Raw genomic sequence first — 26095 nt, 5'->3', positions numbered from 1 at the left:
TAACAGAACGAAACATTGGAGCAGTACTGCAATGGTCTTACCACAAAAACTTAACCATGTGTCAAACACTTGTCTAAAAAAAATGTGACTGCAAAATGGACCTTGTTTCAACGTCATAATCTAATTTTTTTTTAGACAAGTCTTAAACTGACGTTTAAAAGTTTTTGTGGTAAGACGGCAATTGTTTATTTAATTGCGGGGTACTTTCATGACCTCTCCAATATATGGTTAATATGGTAATATATGGCCTTAACTGCTTCGTTGGTCTAATTGTCGCAAGCGCGGCTGCTGAGCACGAGGTCTCAGGTTTCAAGGGTCGGGCCGAAATCGCTTTGTGGGTTTTAGAAACTTTCACGAAGCAGCCCGGAACTTGGAAGTTAGTGATCGATACACCCGTGCATCGGAGCGCACGTAAATATCAGTCCTGAGCCTGATCTCTCTCCGGTCGTGTCGGATTGCCGCCCCATCGGGCTATGAGAGTGAAAGAATAGTGAGTGCACTAGTGACTGCGCAAATGCTTGTGCACTATAATATGTCCTGCTCAGTTGGCTAATCTCCTTATATGAGAACAGCCGCCGTAGCCGATAACCGGCTCGGGGGATATCACATATGACCCCAGTATACTTGTGCATTGCAGAAGCGATAACAAGAGATGATGATTTTAGGAAATCGAGATTCAGTCGTGCGGTCGCGGAGGACGCTTGCTGCCGGCGCTGGTGGCGGTGGTGACGCCGCTGCTGCTGCGGCTCGTGCTCAGCACGTGACTGCGCCCGCTCATCTAAGCAGTACTCAGCACGGGACGGGAGCTTTCTCTACCCCACAACCACTCAACCGGTCGATTTTTTAACAGTTATCTCGTAGTCTCACGACATCCCCAGAGAAAGCTTCTACTATAAAGGCGTTCGAGTGTTCTTGCGAGTCATGTGTGTGAAGCGGCGTGCGGCTGTATGTGTGCGTATAGCGGGCGGCGTGTGTGTGTGTGTGTGCTCGCGCCGCCACTCGCTACAGTTTTGATCAATTTTACCGACTGAAGTTTTGGTCCGACCAAGTGAACTTTTGATCTTGTTTTGAGACAGGATTATAGTCGAGTTAGGGTACGATGATTATTGAAATATTTTCTCCTCTCTGTTAAGTTGTCACTTTCATATTGTAACTGATGCAGACGCATACGGTAAATAGGTAGGTAACTAATATCTTGTTAAATTTAAATCGAAGATTATCACAAACTTGGAGATCTTATAAATTATAGCTAATGTTAATAGGTATTGAAAGATAATTAATGTAAAATATTAATATCGTTTAAACTGTTTTAGAAAAATTTACCTATGTTGAGACCTAATTCGATTTATTTCTCGATATCTGTCATTCAAATTTATCGCAAACTTATTGAATAGTTGCTAGGGGTTGATGTAAATAAGAAGAATATTTGTTTGTAGAGAGGTTTCTTTGCTGAATTTATGTGTGCCTGTGTAATGTAAAAAGTCGTTGTGTCGTCGAGAAGGCGTCGCAGCGCTAACACGCACTGCCATACAGGGGAACAAACTTAATCATAGCACGTTGTTGTTGAGCTGCGAGTCGGTCGGTTGGTCGGTCGATCCGTCGGTCGGTCGGTCGGTCGGTCGGTAGGTCGGTCGGTCGGTCGGTCGCTCGCGCAGGCGTGTCCCCGGGCGCGGCGACGCGTCTCTGACGACTTTCCATTCTAGTCGTTAGTGATTTTCTCGCCTAATCTTCGAGTAATGTCGTAAAGAAACTGTAAACAGTTTCGTATTTTTATTGTAAATATTTTACTAACTTAAATGGCCTATTACAATTTTAAGAAAGTGTGTTGCTAATATATAGGTCGTTCAAATTCGACTTCTGCTGTCGTAAAGAATAACTTCATCATATCGATCTGTAACAATAATTGTTTGCATATCATAATGTTCTCTTTCGATCGTTTCAAGTGAAAAGACAAGGCCTCGGGACATTGGATAAGTACTGACAGTCTACTTTCATACGTAAAATTTCAAGTTTCGGAGTATAAGAGAATAAGTGTATTTACCTATTAAATTGTTTGTACCTAACCTAAATGTGAATGTTACATAGAGTAATGATCAAATCCACATACTTACATACATTAAACATTGAATAGAGTTTTATATATCATATTACATATAATATTGAATAGTCATTAATGTACACGAGTATACGGCTTGCTATTGTCCATTTTATTGCAAACTTTTGAAATAGTACAAAAGCCATACATGCCTATACATATATTCCTAACATAGCTGACAGAGATTTAGTGCCAAACCACTGTATTACAATATGTCATAGTTCACACGGATATTATTGTATGGACCGATAGTGAGTTTATGTGTCTGAGGCGCGTATGTGACGTCACGTGGCCACACGTACGCGGGACAATAGCAAGCTACACATTATATACGTAGATTGATTACAGTAATCTCTTGATGTGTACTTCGTATTATAATATTAAGTGGAAAGCGAACTGAGCGGGCTTAGACATGTTTAGAATAGCCTGTTGTCGGCCAGTGTATATGCAGTTTACCAACATTTATATGGTACAGTAGTTAGCATACATTACCCAATAAAGTTTTAGATATAACAATTGTGTTGCGTACAATAGAGAAGTAGCAAACGAAAGCAATAATAAAGTAAACTCGGCATATCCCCAGTGAGTAACAGCGAGATTACTGTAGTCAGTGTGCTCAGGGCTCATGTCACCGGCCGCTACATACTCATATCACGGCATACTCACAATATACTACAGATATCGTTGATTGAAGGCGCTTTTGAGAAATTGTACATTTTGTATAAATAATACAGTAAGGAGTCGATTTAATGGCGTAGAGATTGTTTAAACTGGTGAGTGGCGAACGACTGGTAATGTATTGAAAGTGCTTCTAAGTAAGCGTCGAGTCTTCCATAGCAGTCGAACGCGGGGGCGAGTGTTTACTGTTACGTCTAAGTATTAAACGATAATAATAGCGTATACTTATCATAGCATAGGCGGAGCTCGCGTCTTGTACCATGTGCAGATATTTTTACTTGCACTTCGCGGGATTTAGTTCTATGTAACTATAGACACAAAACAAATACCTCGTTTAGTTACTCAAAATGTAATAGTTAGACAGATTTAGCGTTTATTTCGCGTTTAGTTCTTGGACATATCAATTCAGGCACCAAATGAGACTATAGCGTAAGCAATTTTTAAATTTTTTCATGTATTACAATATTGATATCGATTATTTTAATAAGGTCTTTATCAATGTTTTGTAGAGTCGCGGGACTGGCGCGCAAGTTAATGATCCCACATTGACAGGGTCCTCGTTAAAATAGTTGTGTAGGCGGACTCTGGTGTACTCACTATGCCACGTTCACTTCATCCCTATATCTTACATTTTTGTATACATAATGAATTCTTACTTATGTCAATAGATCTGTCAATTGAGTTCTAATGCTTTTTTAGAACTATAACGGTGTGGGTAATTTTCATAACGATTCGGTTTTGGTAAAGTATGACGTCACTTTGTTTTACGTATCTTAGTTAAAAGTTGTATCATTCGGCACGGCGATCTGTGTGAACATGGTTCTCTAGCGTAATTCTAGTAAAATACTGTTCTTTTTGTTACTTGCCAGTTCATGCTATAGATATACAGTAATTACAACAATAAAGTTCTCTTATAACATTGTGACTATGTGCTTTATTTACCCCTCAACACCACTTTACAATTTCCTACTGACACCGGGTATTTAGGGTTACCAATTACACTGCAGAAAATGGTAACCCTTCATATAAATACGACAAAAATTGTTCTTGGTGTTGCCAACTACACTGCACAAAATATTTAAAAAATGGCAACCCTAAATATAAATACCACAAAAATAAAATAAAACCTTATGACAATAGTATACGCTTATATTAAGTGAAGGAATAACATTAACGTACATGTTACATGTAAAGACTGGCGGCGAACACAATGTCTCTCTTCAGCAGTTTGATGGCTTCACTGAACTTGTTCTCCAGGTCTGTGTTGCCGATGTTCTTGGCTGCCTGGCAGAGCTGACGCAGCACCTCTTCGAGGCGACGCATACATCTGATTATGGAACCTGGAAAAGACGATGAGCATGTAAAAAACCAGGACTGCTGTTAGAACTAAGCTGTTAGAACTGTTAGAACTAAACTGACAGTTGTGTAAATGGAATGTTTTTAAACTTGTTCAACAGTATATAGTAACCTATATCCTATCGTATGAAAGTTTTTTAAGAGCACTTTATTTTATTACATGGCAGGCAAGTTTAATTCTTATTATCGATACTATCGATAAACCGAGTTCGGTGATCGATTTTTGAATTGATAAGTCGACGCGTTCAAGATTTCGAACAATGTTGACCTATCCCAACATCAATACCTGGTATCTATCGATCCTAAAACAAAATATAGGACATAAAAAAAGATTCGTTTATTCGATATTCGATAATTACTAAAACCACTGACCTTCAAAGACATCAGTCATCTTACAGATCTGCAGGAAAGAGGCGCCCTTGGCCCACGCGAGCACGACGTCCATCAGCGTACACTTGAACTTGCCCACATACTCGTCTTCATCCACGTCCATCTTCGCGTCTTGAGATACCTTCGCTATTCTACGGGCGTATTCCTAGAATAGAATGTGAAATGTTGCAATAAGGAACATAGGTATTAGGGATAGGTAAATTTTTATTTTGAATTGATCCAAGGAAGCTTGCAATCTTGCAAAAATGGAATTACAATCACTCAAAACACTAGTGGCTGACGATTGGCTATGATTGGCAACCGCCATATCTATCCATACCTACCATATCTACCATATCTATCCTCTTAATGTCATAAACGTATTTGTTGCTCTTTCGCGCAAAAATACTGGATGATTTTTGATATATATAAGTAACATAGTTATCAGAACAACATATAGGCTACTTTCATCGATGTGCGGGAAGATTTCCGTCGGAACGCGGGTGACACTGCGGAATGACACCGAAATACGGAAATAACGAAACACAATTCTATCTACAATCTCCAAGCCCTCACCTGCAGCTGTCGCAGCACCCCGCGCAGCTCGTCGCCGGAGGCGGAGGCCTGCGAGGAGTTCTCGTCGCACACGAAGCAGCTCACCAGCGCCGCGCTCTGCTCCGACGTCAGGGCGTTGAACACGCCGTTGAATATCAGCTCCGTTAGCAGGAGCTCGTCGGCACTGTTGCCGAAAAATATGTAGTTTTACTGAATGTGTACAAAAAAGTTTGTGGGCTTTTGAGAACCAGGCCGTATCATAGCCTGCTTGGGCTACGGGGTTATTAAGGAACATGCTGGAATAAGGAACATGCATGCATGTCATTTGATGATTTCCAATATATAGAAAAATAACCAGATCATAAGCCAGAAGATAGAAGATATCTAAATTGGTAAACTCAATATCGATTACTATAACAAACTCGGTTGGATAATAAATTACATAAATAATAAGTTACAATATCACAGTATTTCATGAGAGATTAGATATTTAGAATGACTGGATATGTAGACAAAACCTACAGAAATTTTCTGAAAGTCAATATTGATGTCTCTAAAATCCATTATTTATTAAAATTAACCTTCAAATAGAAACCTAGCAATCAATCTTCAACTACAATAGACCAACCTGCTCAACTCGCAAGCGATGCGTCCTTTAAGTTCGATGACATCGGCGGCGGTACAGTATCCCATTCTTCTAAGCACTCGTTTTCTCTTCTTGAGTTCGTCCATCTGTAGTATACTCTTAGCTTTCTTCAGTTCAGCTCTGGCCAGAGTCAGTTCTTCATGGAGTTCCTGTTTCTTCTCGTATGCCGCGGTCAGGGCGCCGCGGCTCTTGTCATTGTGTAGGGGATGGGCGTAAAGTCTGACGGAATGTATGGAAATGGTAGTTACTTATGATGAATTTGTATGTGATTAAGAGTAGGTTTCCTTGGAATAAAATGTTTTCGCCTAAGGATTAGCCACAAAATGTTGGTAATAAATAAATGTGAAGGCAATTTAAGTAAGGAGCAATGAACGTAAAGACTGTCTCGATGAACAATATATTTCGAATGAATGTATACTCCGGAGTCTAATATAGAGGTACAATGCTTTAGTCTGAAGATGACCAAATAGATAACTCACCTTTCTTCCAACAGTTTTATTCTCTCAACACATTCTTTGAACACTGATTCATTAATTTTCATGTCTTTTATAGGATTCAACAATGGCGGTCCGTCGGGGAATCGTTTTTTCACTTCTCCTATAGTCTTGAGTACTGATTTCCTGTTATCTGCTGGTCTTAAGTCTTTAGGATAGTATACTCTGAGGGAACTTATTTGATAGATCAGTGTGTGGATTACTGGGACCACTTCCACATCTCCTGCCTGAGAAAGAGTAATAATGATGTAAAGGGTGTAAGGACAATCCACACTTTTCGAATTTAAAAAAATATGTACCACATAAGCAGAGGTAATATTCCTACCCTACATTTTTCTCATTTTATTAATGGACAATTACTGTTAGCGAATATCATAACGCCAGAGTGAGCGATTACCAAAACTGCAATAATTTATAAAAGCCTATGTGCATCCTACAGCACATGATACTTAATAAGTGAAGCTATAAGCCAAAGAAAAATAAACTAATACATTTTTATAGTATCCACAGTACGTAAAGAATTCTTACCTCGCCAGGTGGGCACGGCACTTTCTCCGCATCCTCTCCGTCAGCTTTCTTCACATGAAGCAGTATATCCACAATGATGACAGACTCGGATGACAGCGGGTTGTCCTCTCCCTTCTTACCCTTGCCTGTCCGGTGTCTGAAGTTCACTATTATACCCCAGTCGAACTCGTGCTTCTCTGTTTTTATCTGTGAAAGGAATAGGTGTTATGATAGAAGGAATTTTATAATTGTTGAACTTTTACAGGTTTTTAAATCCGCAGGTCACTTTCAAGTGAAAAGTCTTAATTTATTAATATTCTAATGAGATTAGCACGATTACCCGTCAAAATTACAAACGTATACTTTCACAAAAGTCAAGCGCTAATTATAATAGATTTTTCAGTGGTGGCGAGAGCGTTTGCGCAGCGAATAAATTAAGACATGAAAACACAGACATAAAGATTGTGGACACACTTACCAAAATACACTCAAAAAACAAAAATGTTTATAATCCAAATTAAAAACGCAATTATCTAAAAGAAAACAATCTAAATACTTGGATAATAACCACAGAGCCTTGCAATAGCTAACAACTAACCTTAACAAGTCGTCCAGGTTGTAGGAACGGCTTCAAGTATTCCGGCTTGGTGATGAAGGAGCGGAACTGCGCTCCTAGCAGATCGAGCTGCGACCTGATGCTGCAGTACGACGCTATCGAGTGCTCCTCCGCCACGGTTAGAGCGTTGTACTCTTTCTGTTTTGATTTCACCTCTGTAAAGGGCAAACCCACCAGGATACAGATAGAGAAAAAGGGAACCTTGGGAGAGGGATGCTGGGCAAGGGTGCCCAGCATTGGGACAAACAGACTAATAAAAGAAAATGATTGAATTTTTAAGGCAATTTTGCAAAATCTCTCGCATTGGTGATTTCAAGTGATATGAGAACAAATACATGCCCAATTTTACTTTTTACGCACATGACAAGATGTAGCTAAAAATAATATAATGGACTGCATTACTGGACTGAATGGCATTAAAATGATTTAGGTAAATGTTGACATTCTGAAGTAAAATAAAACTTACTATCTATTAGATCTGGAATAGTCGCTTGATTTTGGAACTGGAAGAAACTCCTCTCTAACATATACTCTGGATTTATTTCTTCCACACGCAACAAATTGAGGACCTGCAAACAACAACCACCATTATTTAAAGACCAACAAAACTTTGTAGCATTTTTTTATTATTAATTACTGACTTACCATATTATAAGTGAGATGGAAGGCCGAATTGATAGGGTCAGCTTTCCCCTGCACCATGCCCTTGACTACGGCAGGAGTGACCTTCTCGTCAATCATGAGTATCACGATACCCTTGTCGTCGAGACCTCGACGGCCGGCACGACCTGACATCTGGATGTATTCGCCTGAGGTAATCTATAAAATAACATATTTACAACATTTAAAGCATATTTACCCCGAGAAATCTATAATGTAATTGGTAAGAAGACACATATTTTCGTTTGTTTGTTTGTAAAGGCTTAAAAACGACTGAACCAATTCGAAAAAATGTTTTACTGTTAGAAAGATACTCTATACTCCTAAGCGGCGAGCAATATGAACTACAGATTTTATCCAAGAACGAGCAGAGTATCCCCAGGAAATCAGCGACCAGACTACATAATAAAGGAAGATGTTGTATAATATACTAACTTTTGTAAAGATCTAAGAAGAATACTCACGAATCTAAAATCTTTTCCGTCGAATTTCTGGCAGTTGGTGAACACAACAGTTCTGGCAGGCATGTTGAGACCCATGGCAAATGTTTCCGTCGCGAACAATGCCTGAACGAAACACACATAGATTAATTCTTATGAAATAACATAATTAAACTATAACAGAGTGTAAAAGTACGTGTTTCTTTCTCTCACCTTAATAAGTCCCAAGCCGAACAGAATCTCTATGGTTTCCTTGAGAATAGGCAACAGTCCTCCGTGATGTATGCCAATACCGCGCCTCAGTAGTGGAATCACATTTTCAACCTGTGGCAGCTTGCGATCCTCCTCGGATAACACATCCATTGCATTGTTGAATACTTCGTCTACTAGTTTCTTTTCTTCAACTGTAAATGGTATTATTTCGCTTGAATAATTAACAGTTTATTTAACAAATATCTAATAGGCAATTTGTGACTGCAATTTGGCAAAAAAATTGCCTAGCCATTACAACGATATTTAACAGACACTGACATCCATGCAATCTATGGCTCAGTCACACATTGCAGGCACAAAAATGTAGGCACGGAAATAACTGGTGGAAGAAATAAGTTCTGAAGGAGCTACATTGAACAATAGGCGGCAAGCTTCGAAAAATATGGATAATCATTTTGGATGATACAAAAATCATCTCTACTCACTTGTATTAAAGTCCAATTTCGCCATCTGCATAGCGTACGACTCACAGTCCTTCTTACTGAAACTGAATATGATGACAGGAGCGAAGTTTCTTTCCATGATCATCTTGACGATGTTGAATATGTTTGTCTGGTTGCCACCGCGAGGGCCGCCGCGGCGACCTCGCTGGTCGCCTTTCGCTGCGTCACCGGCGTTACTTAGTACTGCCATAGCAGTGTTGAAGTTATCCTCTTTGAATATACCCTGATTTAGACATATGGTAATTTATTTTTTTGATATTGATATACAAAACGTAATATTAAGATGCTGCGCATGCATGTTTAGGGGCCAAATAAAAGCAAATTTTCATCATGTTTCTCTTTCCCATATCTTAGTAGCATGAGTGAAAAAAAAGACAAATTACCACAGACAAATAAAAACAGTGACAGACCACATCCAATCCCATCCTCCGTGAGTTTATTTAGCTCTTAATATTGTAACAGCCTACAATTTAAGCTACATATCTTTTAAATTGTTAATTAACCATACCTTTTCATCAACCACAAGATGTATACCATCTCCGCCAGCCGGGAATATGTAATGCTGCAGGGGAGTGGGTCGGAACTCAGTATACACCACGTGACAAGGTTGCGAGTGCAGTCGACACACCCACTCCGCGAATTGACGAGCGTTGGGAATGGTGGCCGACAGAAACACGTAGTGGACGTTGTCAGGTAGCAAGATTAAAGTTTCTGATGAAAAAAAAGTTTGTTATTAATTATTCATCGGTTGCAGAAAGATCCAATAAAGTTAAAGCTTATTTAAATCTATTGCTGACTCCTTCTTTGTCAACAAGATGAAGTGTTAGTGATTTAAAAACGCTTCAGTTATAATGGGTCTTTCTACAACTGACAGTACAGGCAGACAGTATGGCCATTGAATTAATATAAAATACATAATGTGTATTTTATAATTTACCTACCTTCCCATACAACACCTCTCTCTTTATCTCTCATGTAATGAATTTCGTCAAATACAACCCAACCTACTTCCCGCATGATTTCTGATCCCCTATACAACATATTTCTTAAAATCTGAAATAAAACATTACAGGTATTATTTATAATCTTCATAAAACATTTCAAAGACAAACATATTTTTTTATTATTTGATATCATACCTCAGTGGTCATAATAAGACAAGAAGCAGAAGGATTTATGGTCACATCACCAGTAATGAGACCTACGTCATGAAACTCTTCGGAAAACTCTCTGTACTTCTGGTTAGACAGGGCTTTTATAGGGGTTGTGTATATGACCCTCTGTTTGTTTTTCAGAGACAAAGCTATAGCATACCTGCAAATAAATATTATAATATTCAAATATGGTTTTATCAAGAAAAATACATGAGCTGTACAGGAGTACAAGTAGTCTCTCCTCATTAAAAATCCTTTTTGAAATTGTTTTAAGTTTCTTATTATATGTCTTCGAAAACACAGCAATGATGTGAAGAAGCAGTCCTATGATTCTGTGAAAATATCGAGAATATCAGTCATATCTGTATACAAATCGAGAATATCCTCCCAATTTCTGTCACCACAGGGCTATCTGTCATACTTTACCGCCAAATTTTCAACCGGCGCCATTGCATTCTTGTGATTCATTCGAAACGCGTGAAAAACTTTTTTCAAGTCTAAAAAGTTTGATAAGAAATTTAAGCATACTTCTAATAAAAACCGGCCCTTTCGTCAACGTTCCACTAACACAGCCAATAACGATAAGTCCACCAGATCTAAAGAAGAATGACTCTCACCGGGTGTTCAGAGGAGGTTGCCTAAAATTCTCCACCGAGAGATGGGCTCAGTTGGGAGCAAACCAGTTCATTTTAAACACTATAGCCAATTACCGCTTGCCATTCAGAAGCAAACCTCCCCTGACATATCCCGATCAGAACTTTTTAAAGTGTATAGCCACCAAAGTTTCCCTGGAAATGACAAGAGTGATTCAGGATTTAAAGATGCAGGGCATCCTGGAGAAGCCAACAGTAGTGGACCCCGGTTTCTTCTCCAAAATGTTTTTAATAAAGAAGGCGGATGGGGGATTGAGACCCATCTTCGACCTCAAGGCTTTGAACAGGTACATAGCCACAAAGCATTTTTACCTAATTTCGCAATTAGACATAGTTACCTTTCTTCAAGCAAACGACTGGCTAGTGAAGATAGATCTTCACCAAGCCTATTTCCATTTGTGTGTCGCGGAGACTCACAGACGGTTTTTGAGGGTTGTTTACAATGGAGAAATTCTCCAGTTAACTGCTCTGCCATTTGGCCTATCATCGGCGCCCCGTGTATTTGCGGCAGTCTCAAACTGGGTGGCAGAGATCCTCAGGAATCGAGGCATTCGTCTTTTGGTCTATTTGGACGACTTCCTCCTAGCTTGTCAGGACAGATCCAAGTTAATGGCACAAGTTGCGGAAACGTTGGCCGTCTTGGAGTCTTTGGGTTGGCACGTGAATTACCAGAAGTCGGTGACGGAACCAACACACAGGTTGGAATACTTGGGCCTGGTCTGGGATACTCAGTACCTAACAATCGCCTTGCCCATCAGAAAAGTAGAAGGAATAAAAGCCTCCCTGACAAAGCTATTAAAGCGGGACAACTGCTCGTTAAGAGAGTTGCAAAGCGTGTTGGGAAAACTAAACTTCGCCAATTATGCGATTCCCCAGGGCCGTCTTCACTGTCGAAAGGCCCAACTCTTCCTGAGAAAGTTCTCCCGGAGAAACCAGAAGAGAAAATTGAGTTCCGGAGTGCGAGAGGACTTCCGGTGGTGGTTGGAAGCAGTAGAGGGCTGTCCAAACCCGTTACTCAAGAAAGAGGTAACGCATTTCTTGACCACAGACGCAGCGGATGCGGGCTGGGGAGCAAGTCTAAACAGCAAGTATCTCTCAGGCAAATGGGCCACGAACCAAAAAGCCTGGCACTCGAACCTAAAAGAGATGTATGCCGTTTATGCGGTAATAAGGTCACAGGGGTCATTGTTACAGAATGCCCACATTTTGGTTCAGACCGACAATCGGACTCTAGTAGCGTACATAAGGAATCAGGGCGGGACTCGGTCCTTGAAGCTGTTAGGCCTAACAACCCAGTTGTTAGAGTTGACTTGTCGGCTGAACATAACGATGACAGCGTACCACCTGCCAGGAAACCTAAACGGCATTGCAGATTGCCTGTCAAGGGGAAAGTCAGTACCCGAGTGGCACCTGCTGCCACCAGCCACGGAGGCAGTGTTCAGACAATGGGGGGTTCCAGAAATAGATCTCTTTGCTACAAGAGACACGGCAGTCGTTTCAAGGTATGTCAGTCTAGACTCAAGGGATGGCTCCGCAGAGTTCTGCGACGCCTTCAGCCAAACTTGGGACTTTCAGACAGCTTGGGTATTTCCACCTCCAAGCATGATGCCCAGGGTTCTGGCACATCTGAACAAGGCAAGAGGGACATACATTGTGATAGCGCCACAGTGGACCCAGTGCTTTTGGTTTCCCGACCTGAAGACACGCGCGCGAGTACCCCCACTTCCTATAGAGAACCTGAGGGAGGTGCTGCTGGACAGGACGACGGGACTACCTCCACCGTCAGTGGACAAGCTAGTACTTCAGGCTTGGAAAATTGGGGGTGGGGAGATCAAGTAAAGGACTGGAGCAGAGACGAACAAAGATTGTTGAGAAGTAGCTGGCGCCCCTCCACTATTAATACGTATAGTGCACCTTTAAAAAGATGGATACTTTGGTGTGAATCCCATGGAGTGGATAATAAGTGCCCAGAGGGCAAGGACCTAGCCAGATTTTTAGCTAATTTACACTAAGAGAAAGGTTTTGCATACAGCACGGTAATGTTGCACAAGTCTGCTGTCTCAACTTACTGTGCACCTAGGGTTGAGAACTTGGCCAAAAATTTTTTCGTTCAGCAGGTTTTAAAGGCAGTGAGTCTAGCTAAACCACGCCCAGCAAAGCTACCAGTATGGGATGTTAAAATATTGTATGAGTGGTTAAAGTCTTCAGAATTTCCAGACACTCTTTTTTATCAAAGCAGACACACTGCATTGATTCTTTTACTTGCATCTGGCCGAAGGTTGCATGATCTTACACTTTTGGAGCTTGGTGATCAAGGATATGCTGAAACTGAGGACACAGTAACATTCTGGCCAAAATTTGGCTCAAAAACAGACACAAGTTCTCATAGACAATCAGGCTGGCTTCTCATGAAGCACCAAGACTCTAAGCTTTGCCCAGTCACTAACGTTAAGAAGTTAGTCAAGATTTCAGAGACTAGACGCAATGAAACTACAAATGTTAATTCCCTTTTTATATCAATCACCGGTGATACAAAGCCTGCCTCTAAGACCATGATCTCAGGATGGGTGAGGTCAGCCTTCAAATTGGCACAGATAGATGGCTACTCTCCAGGCAGCATAAGGTCAGCAGTGGCCTCCAGGGGATGGCTAGACAATAGACCTATACAGGAGATATTAGAAAGAGGAAACTGGAAGTGTGTGGAAACCTTTTCTAAATATTATTGTAGAAATATAAATAAGCCTGTCAGTGAGGATGTCCCTGGTCTACTTTATAATAATTTTAAAACAATGTGATTAATAGTGATTATATTTGATTATTTATGATAATGTGATTTTGATCTCAATTATTAAGGCTGAACAGCTGAAGTGTTTATGTTTAAAGATTATTTGTTAATTTGTAGCAGTTAAACTGCATTTTTATTTATCAATCCTAAGAAGGAAGTTATGTTTTTTGTTTTCATATTGAATTGTTTAATTTGAGTTTCTTGGTAAGAAAAATATAAATATTTTAAACTAATAGTGTGGTTGGATTTTGTTCTTAACATTTTCCCAGCAAATATTGAAAGTTAAAGATGGTTCAAAGAGAGTGATAAGAAAATTTGTTATAAGGAAGTACCTAGTAAATTATATTACTCTCACATTGCATTCTTGTGTTTTATAATTTCTGATCACCAGCAGATATCAAACAGGTCTTCACATCATTGCTGTGTTTTCGAAGACATATAATATGACTGTTTTGCATTAAGACAAAACAGGTATTATATGTAGAAGAAAACACAGCAATGAGCCAAGGTTCTTGCTGATGATGAAGACTGCAATGGCGCCGGTTGAAAATTTGGCGGTAAAGTATGACAGATAGCCCTGTGGTGACAGAAATTGGGAGGATATTCTCGATTTGTATACAGATATGACTGATATTCTCGATATTTTCACAGAATCATAGGACTGCTTCTTCACATCATTGCTGTGTTTTCGAAGACATATAATACCTGTTTTGTCTTAATGCAAAACAGTCATAATATATTGCAATCTTTTGACTAACTACTTTGATAATTTTGTTTTGGAAAGAACAAAAGTTAGACTAAAAAAGTGAATATATTATATAAGTACTTACTCAGCCACAACAGTTTTTCCTGCAGAGGTGTGAGCAGAGACTAACACGGACTGTAAGTTGTCTATGCACATTATAGCCTCCTTTTGAAAAGGATCCAGTATGAAGGCGTACTGTTTCGCCGGCTCTGCTGTGGTTGCTACGAGGGGTGCGTATTCATGGTTGGGCGGTATCGCCACCTCGTGCGTGCAGCCCTCATGTGTCTCTAGTGTATGTATCACTATTCTAGCATTTAGAAGTTCTAAACTGAAATATATATTTTTACATTATTAACAATAGATTGGATAAGGATGTATACAGTGAGATATTGACCAAAATAATCTTACTTTATATCACTAGTTAGCTCAGAGTCATCATCATCTTCTTGTCTTTGTTTTTTTGAAGATTTCTCAATATCTTCCACTTCATCGTGTAACCGCTTCAGGTTGGGAGTTTCAATTGCTGATGAATTTGCAGTGCTAGCATCCCTGTAAAATAAATACACATATTAAACAATAAGCACATTGGAATGTAACGAGAAAGACAGACATCAACAACAACAAAGGTTAACTTACAAAACATCATCTTCATTTTTTATGTTTGGAAATTGTACGGACGCTTCATTCGGAGCCACTTCGTCGAAACAATCGAATAAACTATTTACGTCTGCCATTTCAAAGTCCTATTACAATTTAAGTTCGAAATAAACATACTCCAACATAACCTCACGCGGCGCTTCAACAACATGACAGACTTGACATTATTGACATTACGACACCGCCACAGCCATGCCACAGCCACAGATGCAACTTAAAACATAGATGCGTTTATGCCATGCTTACGCCCCCCATCAACTCGCCCAAAAGCTGCCTCAAGCCAATCAAAGAAATTGGGACGTACGTACTTAGTACATATTGGGATAGAGTGCGATTGCTTTCACGGTGAAAGAACTTGAATCCAGCGCAGGATTGTTCCTTGGTTCCTTAATTCATTTGAAACCTTGCTTAAGTATCCTCTTAAAGTTGAGCCCCTCCCGGAACACAGTTAGTAATGATAAAAACAATCTTTATCTATATCACTTCTAGTATTTTTATTTATACCAGTACCTATCATTTATACGGATTGGATGGTGCTTACATACTTACAGCAAGCGCAATTGGACATTTCTAGAATCTGCACCTGGCAACATTTGTTATGACTCAATGGTCACGTGACTACACAAGCTTGGGTTTATTACGATTTGATTGGTCGGCTGCGTTTAGCGTTTGCTTGCTTTTCGTGAGCTCTACGCTTGGCTGCTGACGGAGTGTACACTCGTGCGGAGTTAATAATTACTTGTGTGGAGTCTTATTTATTTGTGAAAGAAAAAAACATTAAGATGTCGTCCAAAACAAAAAAGACTGTTACATCGTCCTCTAACATAAGTGTGGTGTCGTCAGTGCAAAGCCCGCAGCAGTCAAGCACTCCTGTGGGAAGCCGCCCTTCTAGTTCAGCCGGCCGGCCAAATAGCCCGCTGAGCCCTACAAGACACACCCGTCTGCAGGAGAAAGATGCGTTACAAAATCTTAATGACCGCTTGGCGGCATATATTGATAAAGTCAGACAATTGGAAACTGAAAATTCTGGCTTGCGTCGCGAGATCACAACCACACAGGAGGTGGTCACACGCGAGGTTTCCAACATCAAGGGAATGTACGAGCATGAATTGCAAGATGCCCGTAGACTCTTGGATGAAACATCGCGTGAAAAGGCTAAATTGGAAATTGACATGAAGAGGTTATATGAAGAGAATGATGACTTGAAAAAGCGGTAAGTGCATTCACTTTTGATTAACTTTGTGTTTATAACTTAGCTATAAATAAATGTGCTGCATGTGGTAGCAAGTTCTTCCGGCTAACCTTAGCATAGCAAGTTTACGTCATCGGCGGAGTTTCTTAGCGGGTGCGGTGTGACGAGCGCGGCCGACCTCGCTTTTACGACACTGTGACATCATAGCCCGTTTTAACCCAACTAATCACATTCCTAACTATAACGATGCGACTATATTGTCTAAAACTCTGTTGTAATTTTGAATAATTTGTTTATAAACAATACATTTGGTTTTCTATGTTAAAATTTCCTATTTTGTCTATTTTAGCAATTAAAATTATTTTAATATTTCCCTAGATATCCAGATGGTATTTACTTGTAAGGTATCATTTCATTTCAGACAGCATAGTACTACAGATTGGCAAAAGCTACAGCAGTTGATGCCAAAACTCTGGTCATACAAAACAAAACTTGTTTGTAAACAGTCATAACTACAACAAATTATGTAATTGAATATCGTAACACTTAAATAGTATAATACACAGTAGAAACTTTCAAAAATAAAATCATTACAACAACAGAGTAAAAATAGCCTAATAATATTAGTTATCCCCACTATGCCATCCATTCCTGTTTTTTTATTAAAATACATTTCCAAAAAACCTAATAATTTATAGTTAATGTTTATCTTCATGCTGAACCAACTTTACCTTGTAACATGTTGTATTAGACACACAGATTTTATTACAGAAGTAACTCAAAATAATAAATGTTGATTACAAAATGTTTAGTCTTAGGAAGCGGCCTAGATAGCAACAGATTTGTGTCAAGGTGAAATTGTTTACTCTGAAATTTTACTTCATAATATGATTTTTAATGATTTATACAGACACAAATGCTTTCAGTACACGCTATTCTTATTAGTTATATCTAATGTTTAGGATTATGATAGCATGTGTGCTTGTAAATAAAATGGTTTTTATCACATACTTTATCATATTGATATGGCTGCACACCTAATAAATGCCTGCCATGATAAATAGATTAATCATTGTTCATAAGTAATACCTGGAATTCTTTAAGCAAGTTATTGATGATCCTTCACTAAAGTGCAGTGCTAATTGAACAATGCATTGTGCAATGAGCTTCATCCATATGGTGATAATAATAATGTCTTTTAACTTCACCTTGACTCTGTTTGCCAGTTTCGGCAGACATTGAATGTTTCAGACAGAGGTCACACACATACATTATAGCCTTATTAGAAAAACACAAATAAAGAAGTGAAATATGTTTTTAAACTACTTATATCATCACTTTATTGATAGATGAAATGAATTAGTTAAGCATTAGGTAATTTTCAAGCTACTTCCGGCAAAAATAAAGAAGAAATGGATAACTGTATACAGTTTTGGTGCATGTGTAGTGTCCACAAAAAAATCGCAAAACTCATTATTTAAACACCATAATCTTATGTAATGGTTTACATTTTCCCATTAATTATTCCTTTAAACAAGCAAAATAATGTATTTCTTTCACCTAAAAATGGTTAGATAGAAAAAGAGAAACCATTTTGTACAAAGACAAAAGGTCTAAGCAAAGTCACCTACAGTTGGATATAGATGGGGAGCCATGATAAGTTACAAACAATGTACCAACCTGTATACAATACATATTATTTACCAAAGCATACAATTTTACGGTAACAAGGGAGGTTCGGGCTTGCGACCTTGACGCACGCAAATTTTACAACTGGGTCACGGAGCTCTCCTCGTAACGCAAACATTTCTCTAGCTTTCGTTTATTTTGCCATTTTATCTTATCGGTTTTTAAATCCATAATTATTTAATCCCGCTTTATAAAGATAAAAATGCTTCATTAAGAAGTTGTTCTGAATTGAAATGTAAAGGATTTTACGATTGTACTCAAATTAAGTTGAAAGAGCAAAATTAAAATGAAATCCTTTTAAATGTTGATTTAAAATAAACACAATCATATTTTTGAACATACCTACAACATTTTCGAGTCAACCCACAAGTATCAAACCTACATAACCCAAGCTCGAAATAAAGTTCATGCCACAAATCACAGGCTATATTGAGTTAGATCAAGTTTCCGCCTAGACGTAGATTAACTTTGAAGGCGACGGCTGTTGACCCTGGCAGGTTTACAACGCGCGCGCTTCCGATGCCCGGCCCACACATCGCGAGCTTAGCGCGCTTTTACAAACATAATAACGATCTCATCATATTACCCAATATTTGACAAAAACAGTAAATACACACCATGTGCTATGTAAATATTACATAGCTGACTATGTAGGTATGTACTTATTATTTAAACCATCATCCACGTTTTGTGACTAATAACTTGACCAAAGCTTTGCCAATGACGTAATCGACATATTTACGTAGCTATGACATCAGTTCCACCTTCTTTGAATTCAAACTGGACACAATAATATCGCTGACGACTTCTTGAAAATATGTCTTATTATTGAAACGCCAAGTTTTACTTGAATCGAATAAAATTGCTCTATTTTCAAGAGCCTCCCGCGTCGCGAATTGTACGTTAGACGCAACCATCTGTGTACTTGTTATCCTTATTCATTGTGTATAATCATAGCTCTAGGGATATTTCATTGAATGTCTCCTTGTCTGCTACTGGAAACTAGGTCACTTAAAAAGTGTAATAGGTATTTTGTATAGCTTTGGTATGTCCAAAACCAAAATAGATCACTATGCTTAGGCGCCGCGCACGTCGACACCCTTGCGGCTTTTCTAACCGTTCCTTGCTGTTTCCAGGGGAAAGATTTTATTTAAGGCAGATTAATAAATTTAAGCATATAACCCTGGATTAGTCTAAACATAAAATCTTATTTAGATCGCGACAGTATTTATTGAACAAACGTCCCCATGGCAAAAATGTTTAATAGAATAAGATCGGTTAGGGCACGGGTGGGCGAGTAAGCAAGCACGCAATCGTTATTTTAGTGATTGACCTCGGTCGTTCGTAAATATCAGCAGTAGATATTATGTACCCCCAAACGATAAATGACGTCATGGTTTTGTCATCTCTAAATAAATTCTCTCATAATCTACAAAAATATCAATTTTAAAATTGCTTTGCAAAATAAAATTTTGGGTACCCTTATTTGTATGGTTATCTGCCATGCACTTCCGTTCGAATTACCAATTGGTCTGAGACTCAAGCTATCACTCCTTATCGAGTTTATGAGTCATCGTTCAATTAAGTTTTAAATTGGCCAAGGTTTTACATGACGGTCCCGCCTCGTGAAACGAAGTTGTTTCATGAGGAGCGGGAAATACGAGAATCAAATAACCGACGCATACATATAAAATGTTATTCATGGCAGCACCGAGAACACGCGGGAACTGGATAGTGGCGTGTTTACAAAAACATTCCGTGTGCGGTTGCGCAACAACACGCCGCATGGAAACACAACTTTATTTCTGAGGATTGTCGTTTAGATGTCACGGTTTCGTGTATTCAATAACTTGTCCATCTAATTATGTAAATGGAATGTTTACTCATCCATATTTATCTAAAAATTAAGTACGAAATACTCACAGGTACCAGAAAGACCTTCATCTTTACGATGTACTTCTTACAATGATGATACCAGAATATTTTACGGATGACATAACGAATTATGTTTATATTCCAGCTTGGAAAAGAAGACTAAAGAATGGCAACAAGCCGACAATATGTCGCGGCACTTCGAGACGCGCTACACTGAAGAATCTAACAAATACAACACAGCTCTCGCTGATAAGAAGAAGGCTCAAGATGAAGCCAGGGTATGTATTATTTTGCCCCATGGCATGGTTTCAATGATTATCGCAGAACGCCTACATCCTTACTCACTGTACACCCGGAAATCCTAGGCTGCCGGCGCCATCCACACACTAGCGGGTGTGCAAAATATCACTGCTTGATAAATTCATGCTTGATTACCTTGTTACTATATTTGATTTTAGATATGCACTAGGTCATGTTGCTATTTTCCTTGTGGCTTGGATGACCCCTAACAACTGTTGGCATTTCCTTATTAAGTTGCAACATTCGCAGCGGTATCGCGCAAGTTTTAATCTGTGTCCTGAACGATGTTTCATAAATATAAACTTGCAGGAGCTGGCCAAGGAATTGGAGAAGTTGCGCAAGGTGTACGCGGAGACCCGCAAGACCTTGGAAGAAGAGATGCTGTGCCGTATCGATATGGAGAACACGGTGCAGAGCCTGCGCGAGGAACTGGCCTTCAAGGAACAGGTGTACCAGCAGGAGTTGCAGGAGACGCGTACCAGGCGACAGGTTGAAATCTCTGAAATCGGTGAGCAGAGAATTTAGACACTAGTCTTTATTAAATGCAAAAGCAGCACAAAAAAAATGCGTTTGCGACCAAGTTCAATTTATTTAATTATTTTTTCTATGTGGTTGTATAACGCATTTAAAAGCACACTGCTTAGCAGGTGCTGGATCCTTTTATTTCAAAATGTTCTAAGATTTAATTAGGTGGAAATTCGAACAAAATATAATTTTCGCAGATGGTCGCTTGGCCCAGCAGTACGAAGCTAAGCTGCAGCAGAGTCTGCAAGAGTTGCGTGAACAACAGGAAGCCAACATCAAGGCCAACCGCGACGAAATTGAAGCTCTCTATGAAAACAAGGTAATTACTCAATTACGTAGTCTATTCTAGACTTGTATATTTTAAATTATTACAGTAGTTGTCAATGGTTCTTGAATTCTACAAGAACCTATTTAATATTAAAACATACAAAATACAGTTCAGTTTATGAACTTGAGGTAAATCAAATCTCTTTATTTTCAGGCTGCATAGACCCATAAATATATACCTTAAAGACTAACATACATAATATATTATACTCACAGTGTTAGTATATAAAAAAACTTAAATCTATGTTAGTAACACTTCACTACGCACTATGTCACTCCGTGCGGTTAAATATATAAATAAAAAATAATCTAATCATTGGTTTTTATTAAACATTTCAAACAATTTGTTCAGATGAAGAATCTGCACAACGCGGCTAACCGCAATAGCACGGCCGCCAGCGTTGCCGTTGAAGAGCTGCGTACCATGCGCACACGCATCGACAGCCTCAACGCCACGCTCAACGATCTGGAGAACAAGAACGCAGCACTAAGCGTAAGTTTGCATTTTTTTAAACAATTTTATGGGTCATAAACCAAGTTCTTTTGCGATTATAGTAGAGCAAAAAATGCAACTTACAACAGCTGAGTCAAAGCAGTTCTATTAGACTTCACACGGTAATGGTAGTTGTAGAGAATAATCAGTTTTTTTGTTCATTACTTTTGCCATAAAATTTAATTTGTGACTGCTTTGGTGAGACTGCACAGAAGATAATTTTATATCTATAAAATCTGCTACAAAGCCAAAGAGATACTTCAGACTCTTGAACTTATTTCGGATGTAGTTTTTCCATATTTTTTTCTAACTATAATATACATCGTATAGAACCGTTGCCGCGAGTTGGAGCGCCAGTTGGAGACTGAACGTGCCCGCCACGCGGAGGACCTGGCGTCGCTTGAACAGGAGTTGTCCCGGCTGCGCGACGAGATGGCGGCGCAACTGCGCGAGTACGCCACGCTCATGGACATCAAGATCTCGCTTGATTACGAGATCGCTACATACCGCGCTCTGCTTGAAGGAGAGGAGGACAGGTAAGAGTTGGGATAGTTTGTACCTAGTATGTAATGATAATCAGGTTTTTCTTGGTAACTGCTACAATAGATGTTAAAACAAAAGTTTGGCATGTAAACACTTAATAATTATCTATTTAAAAATAGTAAAAAAATATGGTACTATGAAATTTAAGTCTTACTACCTAATTTTCACTTTCTTAATGTTCAGTGTTGCATACTTCAAGGTTTTTGTGTTGCACATGATTCAGTCTCAGGATTGCTCTTTTGCTAACGAATGTAGTCTACGATTTGAACTACATTTTAAAGACACCTTGAAAGAGGCAACAACTTACTATCATCATCCTCCCAGGCTGAACCTGACCACTCAGTCCCCTGGTCGCGAGTCCCGCGCGTCCGCTAGCGGCGTATCTATGAGTGCGAGCGGCTCCCGCGGCACCCCGTCCCGCCGCGCCACCCCGCTCCGCGCCGCCCGCAAGCGCACCCTGCTCGACGAGTCCGAGGAGCGCAGCCTCAACGACTTCAGCGTCACCTCCAGCGCCAAGGGAGACCTCGAGGTCGCCGAGGCCTGCCCCGACGGCACCTTCGTCAAGATCAGGAACAAGGGCAAGAAGGTGCGTTGCTATCATTCTTACTTTAAGCCCCCAGTACACGTTGGCCTGTGTTGGGCCAAGCTTTGCAATGCACAAATGTAGGCCACGATCAAATGGTGTTTACACATTGGCACATGGCTCATTGCTGCCTGGCAAACCACTTGCGATGGACGTCGAGGTAGTTACGGCTGCGGCTGTTTATTTGTATACTACACTGCTATATTTATACTATACTGTACTACTATATTTATATTATAATACACTACTATATTTACTACTTTATTTATTGTTATACGCAACACAAAAGTGTACTATCCTCAGCGGCCGGTGACGAACTAAACATTGGCCGAATGTGTAAACACCACACGCCAAGCTGGGCCACGATTCCTCTGATGTGTGCCCAAAAACCGACAACTCGCCGAATGCGCGCCAACCTGCACCAATACCCCGTGTACACATTGGTGATGGCGTGTATTGGCCGCACTTGGGCCAACGTGTACTGGGGCCTTAACATATTCCCACAAAACAACTAGTTTAGCTGTTTGACTGTGGATGGTGATATTTTTGTTTAATTTGTTACATAGTTACAATATTCACTCCAGCCACTGTGCCACTGTGTAGACACCAAGGGGTATTGGGTTGCCCGGGTAACTGGGTTGAGGCAGTCAGATAGGACAGTCGCTCCTTGTAAAGCACTGGTACTCAGCTACATCCGGTTAGACTGGAAGGCGACCCCAACATAGTTTGGGAAAAAGGCTCGGAGGAAGAAGAGTTACAATATTCACTCACCATTTTTTAACAAAACAAATTACAAACCTACAATATTTAACACAGGAATTGAGCCTGGGCGGCTACCAAATCGTCCGTAAAGCAGGTGACCAGGAGACAGTGTTCAAGTTCCACCGCACCGTGAAGCTGGAGCCGGGCGCGATCGCCACCGTGTGGTCAGCTGACGCCGGCGTCGACCACGATCCGCCGCGTGACATCGTCATGAAGGGACAGAAGTGGTTCGTCGCCGACTCCTTCACTACTGCCTTACTCAACAACGACCAGGAGGTAATTTTATCAATTCTTACTCGATAATTATATGAATGCGAAAGTGAGTTTGTCTGTTAGTTACAATTTCACACAAAACATGTGAATCAGTTTGGATACTTTAAATTCAGGTATTAGAAGTGACGGGAGGCATGTAAAGCTGATTATTATCCAAGTAATGTGATTTCTAATTCAAATATATTTTTTGCACCACAGGAAGTCGCGGTGTCGGAGAGACTACGGCGACAAATAAGCACCAGCGCCCAGAGACACCGCGAGCTGACGCACAAGTACCCTCGTCGTGAACAGGTACCTAACAAGAAACAAGCTTTTAAATACAACATCAGAAGAGACTAATTACTTAATTGTTATTAAATAATAACTCGTTATTGTAGATTGGAGAACTTCGTCAGGCTGGTGACGAGAACTGTCGTATTATGTAACAGCGGCACGGTCCTGAGGCGGCCGGCCGCACTCGCCACACGGTGCCTCTCGCTTCACCCGGAGCTGTGGACTCTGCCCTATGGGCATCCTTCAGATTAACTAACATAGTTCCAGTAGAACAGTCTTTATTTCTACACCGAAACAAACCACATCTAGACTAGATTAAAAAAAAAAATATATTATCAAATTAAAGCTAGCAAAGACTACAAATTGTTGTTAAAAATATTGCAGTTGTTATAGTATAAATAAGACATTAAATAAATTCGGTGGAGTTGTGAAGAGACAGCAGGTACCATCTAATAGGCATATAGCAACAATACTTGCCTCAAGGTATCAGTTACAGGAAATGAAATATATCTGTCTACCCAATTTGTCACAAGGAACGAAATGTTCAGTTTAGTATTCTAACATATACGAAACTAGCTATATGCCTATCAGATATTACTGAAATAAATACATTATGCCTTCTATGTTCGTCTTGTCAGCGACAATTTTTCCTGTTTTGGTTTATCTCTGGTCATCAAATTATAATATTTCAATTATAATAAGTTTATAAGCACTGCCTAATGCGGCTTTTTATGATTATAATATATAGACAGTGAACAAAGTACAAAGAAATCGTTCACTTATTGGTGAGATGATTGCAATCCTTCAAAGATGTTGCGGAACATTTCCTTTCTAGTTCTAGCTTCAGTGGAACTCTGAATATTTTGCTAAAGTATATGAAATCGTTAAAATAATGCTTTGGGGGATTGCAATCCGTAGTGGGTAAGTATAGAAATACCGTTTTTGTTCACCCCACCCTTTCCTAAGTTATCATAAGAAATTTTATATCCATTGAAATACAATAATTTAAAGCGTCCGATTCATCAATACGTAGATTAAATCTACTAATAATATCATTATTCTTAGTTACTTTGAACTAGATAAATTCACTGTATTAGGTTAAGTTTCTGTTGACTATCACAATCGATGGCGATTTAGGTTAAGCGTTAGTACGCATCTGAGTATTTTAGGACTTCAAACATTATGAGCGCTTACAAACGCAAATATCTTGTGTGGTGTCTTTCAATAATATATTGTTCAAGGTTATTCTTTGGTCTAAGGAGGAAATTAACTTTTGTTTTCAATTTGTGGTAAAGTAATCCAATCATGTAATCGGAAGATATGCAATTGAATAACCATTTCATGACTGATTGTTAAAAAAAAACCTTAAATGAATATGTAGGTGCAAGTCTCAAATGAAAGACTACGTCAGAATAAAAATGAGAAAATAATAGCATTTATAGTGGGTTCTGAATAAAGTTTTGACTAAAAAATGATTATTAAAATTCACACTTAGTGGTAATTTATGTTTTTAATCATTGAGGATAGAATCTGATTCATTATCATTCTACTTTGTTTTATGAGTAATCATGAGACCTTTTTAGTTTGGACCCAGTTTATATCTTCCATGTAATAAACCATATAATATTAAAATAAAGTTATATTTAAGTTTCAAATTGTTTTATTTCTCCTTTCACCCCCTCTGCTTACAAATGATTCGTTGTTTTAGACCGAAATCTGCCCGGGGCGTGCCGTATACGTGGCTAGAACGTCGATACAGTTAACCTTGACTGACTGATTTTCCCATGGAAATCAGTCGTTAACACAGACTACTAAGAGGTGTCGTTAATTAGGTTTCTTCTGCCTTTTTATTCAGTAAAGATAAAGTCAAATCATTTATTTCTAGGTCTTACAAGAAAATGATGATTTTACAAGCACTTAAACGTCAAAAATATAATTAAGTTTGATTTTAAATGCTCATTCCAAAAGTAGCTTCCTATGGAGAAGAACGGGCAAGAAAATCCATGGTTACTCTTTTTAAAAATAATATGGTATTTTTGACACAATACTGTAATGGTAACGAACGCTGATGCAGCTTGAAATGGTTCTCATATGGCTCCAGCACCATTTATATCAGTTGAAATCTAAATTAATA

The 26095-nt window shown here is 39.3% G+C and overlaps 3 protein-coding genes across 3 annotated transcripts in view; 2 read left to right on the top strand and 1 right to left on the bottom strand.

Annotated features, from left to right (window-relative positions):
- The window catches only part of LOC124633275 (voltage-dependent calcium channel subunit alpha-2/delta-3), a 54526-nt gene extending 50828 nt beyond the window's left edge, over positions 1-3698 (top strand). The window contains exon 25 of the mRNA XM_047168454.1: positions 666-3698. Within this exon, the coding sequence (XP_047024410.1) occupies positions 666-764 (99 nt within the window). The 3' untranslated portion in view covers positions 765-3698. The remainder of the gene's footprint in view (positions 1-665) is intronic.
- A 208-nt stretch (positions 3699-3906) lies between these two features.
- Positions 3907-15299, bottom strand: LOC124633286 (exosome RNA helicase MTR4). Its single transcript, XM_047168463.1, has 18 exons — positions 15106-15299; positions 14878-15018; positions 14555-14797; positions 10272-10446; positions 10074-10185; positions 9641-9843; positions 9115-9355; positions 8630-8820; positions 8441-8542; positions 7962-8135; positions 7783-7885; positions 7299-7471; positions 6722-6907; positions 6179-6420; positions 5682-5918; positions 5075-5237; positions 4502-4664; positions 3907-4113 (listed from the first exon to the last, which is right to left on the bottom strand). The coding sequence occupies exons 1-18, from the start codon at positions 15201-15203 to the stop codon at positions 3956-3958; spliced, it is 3105 nt and encodes a 1034-aa protein (XP_047024419.1). The 5' UTR covers positions 15204-15299; the 3' UTR covers positions 3907-3955.
- Positions 15300-15755: 456 nt separating this feature from the next.
- Positions 15756-25612, top strand: LOC124633294 (lamin-C). Its single transcript, XM_047168473.1, has 10 exons — positions 15756-16339; positions 20028-20160; positions 20492-20690; positions 20905-21026; positions 21387-21527; positions 21858-22063; positions 22395-22656; positions 23470-23691; positions 23887-23979; positions 24066-25612. Exons 1-10 carry the CDS (start codon positions 15909-15911, stop codon positions 24111-24113), a joined length of 1857 nt encoding a protein of 618 aa, XP_047024429.1. The 5' UTR covers positions 15756-15908; the 3' UTR covers positions 24114-25612.
- Positions 25613-26095: the final 483 nt, after the last annotated feature.

The sequence above is a fragment of the Helicoverpa zea genome, chromosome 1 (genome assembly GCF_022581195.2).
Source record: "Helicoverpa zea isolate HzStark_Cry1AcR chromosome 1, ilHelZeax1.1, whole genome shotgun sequence".
NCBI lineage: Eukaryota > Metazoa > Arthropoda > Insecta > Lepidoptera > Noctuidae > Helicoverpa > Helicoverpa zea.
This window is presented reverse-complemented; position numbering and strand designations above follow the sequence as displayed.

Bases quoted from the DNA above. Each gene is read 5' to 3' on its own strand.
- LOC124633286 (XM_047168463.1), bottom strand. From the start codon at position 15,203: ATGGCAGACGTAAATAGTTTATTCGATTGTTTCGACGAAGTGGCTCCG. The intron at 8,543-8,629 runs GTGAGAGAAAGA...TGTTTCGTTCAG, and splicing joins TCGGCTTGGGACTTATTAAG to GCATTGTTCGCGACGGAAAC. The intron at 5,238-5,681 runs GTTGGTCTATTG...TTTCGGCAACAG, and splicing joins ATCGCTTGCGAGTTGAGCAG to TGCCGACGAGCTCCTGCTAA.
- LOC124633294 (XM_047168473.1), top strand. From the start codon at position 15,909: ATGTCGTCCAAAACAAAAAAGACTGTTACATCGTCCTCTAACATAAGT. The intron at 16,340-20,027 runs GTAAGTGCATTC...TTTATATTCCAG, and splicing joins AATGATGACTTGAAAAAGCG to CTTGGAAAAGAAGACTAAAG. The intron at 21,528-21,857 runs GTAAGTTTGCAT...TACATCGTATAG, and splicing joins ACAAGAACGCAGCACTAAGC to AACCGTTGCCGCGAGTTGGA.